At 54.5% G+C, this 1,050-nt stretch overlaps 1 protein-coding gene across 1 annotated transcript in view; it reads left to right on the forward strand.

The window, feature by feature from the left end:
* The window catches only part of Tmem270 (transmembrane protein 270), a 5,177-nt gene extending 4,525 nt beyond the window's left edge, over positions 1-652 (forward strand). Inside the window, exon 3 of the mRNA XM_021187182.1 lies at positions 350-652. Coding sequence (XP_021042841.1) covers positions 350-634 — 285 coding nt within the window. The 3' untranslated portion in view covers positions 635-652. The remainder of the gene's footprint in view (positions 1-349) is intronic.
* Positions 653-1,050: the final 398 nt, after the last annotated feature.

Here is a 1,050-nt window from a genome sequence, read left to right on the forward strand (position 1 = left end):
GAAATCCTCCTGCCTCTGCCTCCCCAGTGCTGGGATTAAAGGTGTGTGCCACCCTACCTGGCTGGCTTTGAATTCTTAAAGCTCTGCCTGCCCCTGCCTCCCAAGTGCTGAGGATCAAAGGGGTGTTCCCCACCACCAGGCTCATAGAGTGTTACTTAAAAAAATTTGCATGTTGCCCACAAGTGGGTGTCAGAGAGCATCAGGGTTTGTTTCTTTTCTTCCACCATGCTGGGGCCTGGACCCAGGCTAGGGCTGGGGCCAGGGGCAGGGGCCGGGGCTCAAACTCTGCCATCTCCAATCATCCTTCCAGTCCTTACCAAAGCTCTTGCCTGGTTGAACCCTCCTGCAGAATTCTGTGTTGCTGGAAGCCCTGGTCCTGCTGAGAGGCCTTTACCTGTGGGTGGAGCACAGGACCACACTCACTTCCTGGAACCTGGCCTATCTTGTCACTTGGATGACCTGCCTTGCTTCCCACCTGCTTCAAGCTGCCTTTGAACACACAACCCAACTGGCCCAGGCCCAGGAGGTCAAATCCCAGGAGACCTCAGGGACCCCACCTCAGTTCTTCATTCCAGAATCCTCCATCACTGAGTCTGGACCCCTCCCACCCCAGCCTGAAACCCCCGGAGAATAAATGTGTCCCCCGCCTGCCCCTCTGACTCACCATCTTTTTACCTCGCAGGACTGGAAGGCTGTTCTGTGTCATGTGTGCACATGTGCATCTGAGTACCTGTGCTTGTGAAATCCCAGGCTTTGCACTTCTGGAAGGAAATCACATCCCTCACGTGCCTCTCAGGTGTCAGGCATCAACCTCCTCTGACACATTACACATCGTTTGGTTCGTCTCCTAGCAACCCTAGCATCTGGCTTGACCCTCGTTTTCCACACTAGAAAACTCGGCCTCTGAGATTGGATATTCCCAAGGTCATGGAACATGTCAGCATCGGCTCAGGTCTCCAGGTGGCTTCGTTTCCCAGGCTGCTGAGTCTAAATCTATGTCCCCTGGTTCTTAGCTCCCCAGGGACTTAAAGGAAGCTGGGCAGTTAGAGC

This window comes from Mus pahari, chromosome 23, assembly GCF_900095145.1.
Source record: "Mus pahari chromosome 23, PAHARI_EIJ_v1.1, whole genome shotgun sequence".
NCBI classification, from domain to species: domain Eukaryota; kingdom Metazoa; phylum Chordata; class Mammalia; order Rodentia; family Muridae; genus Mus; species Mus pahari.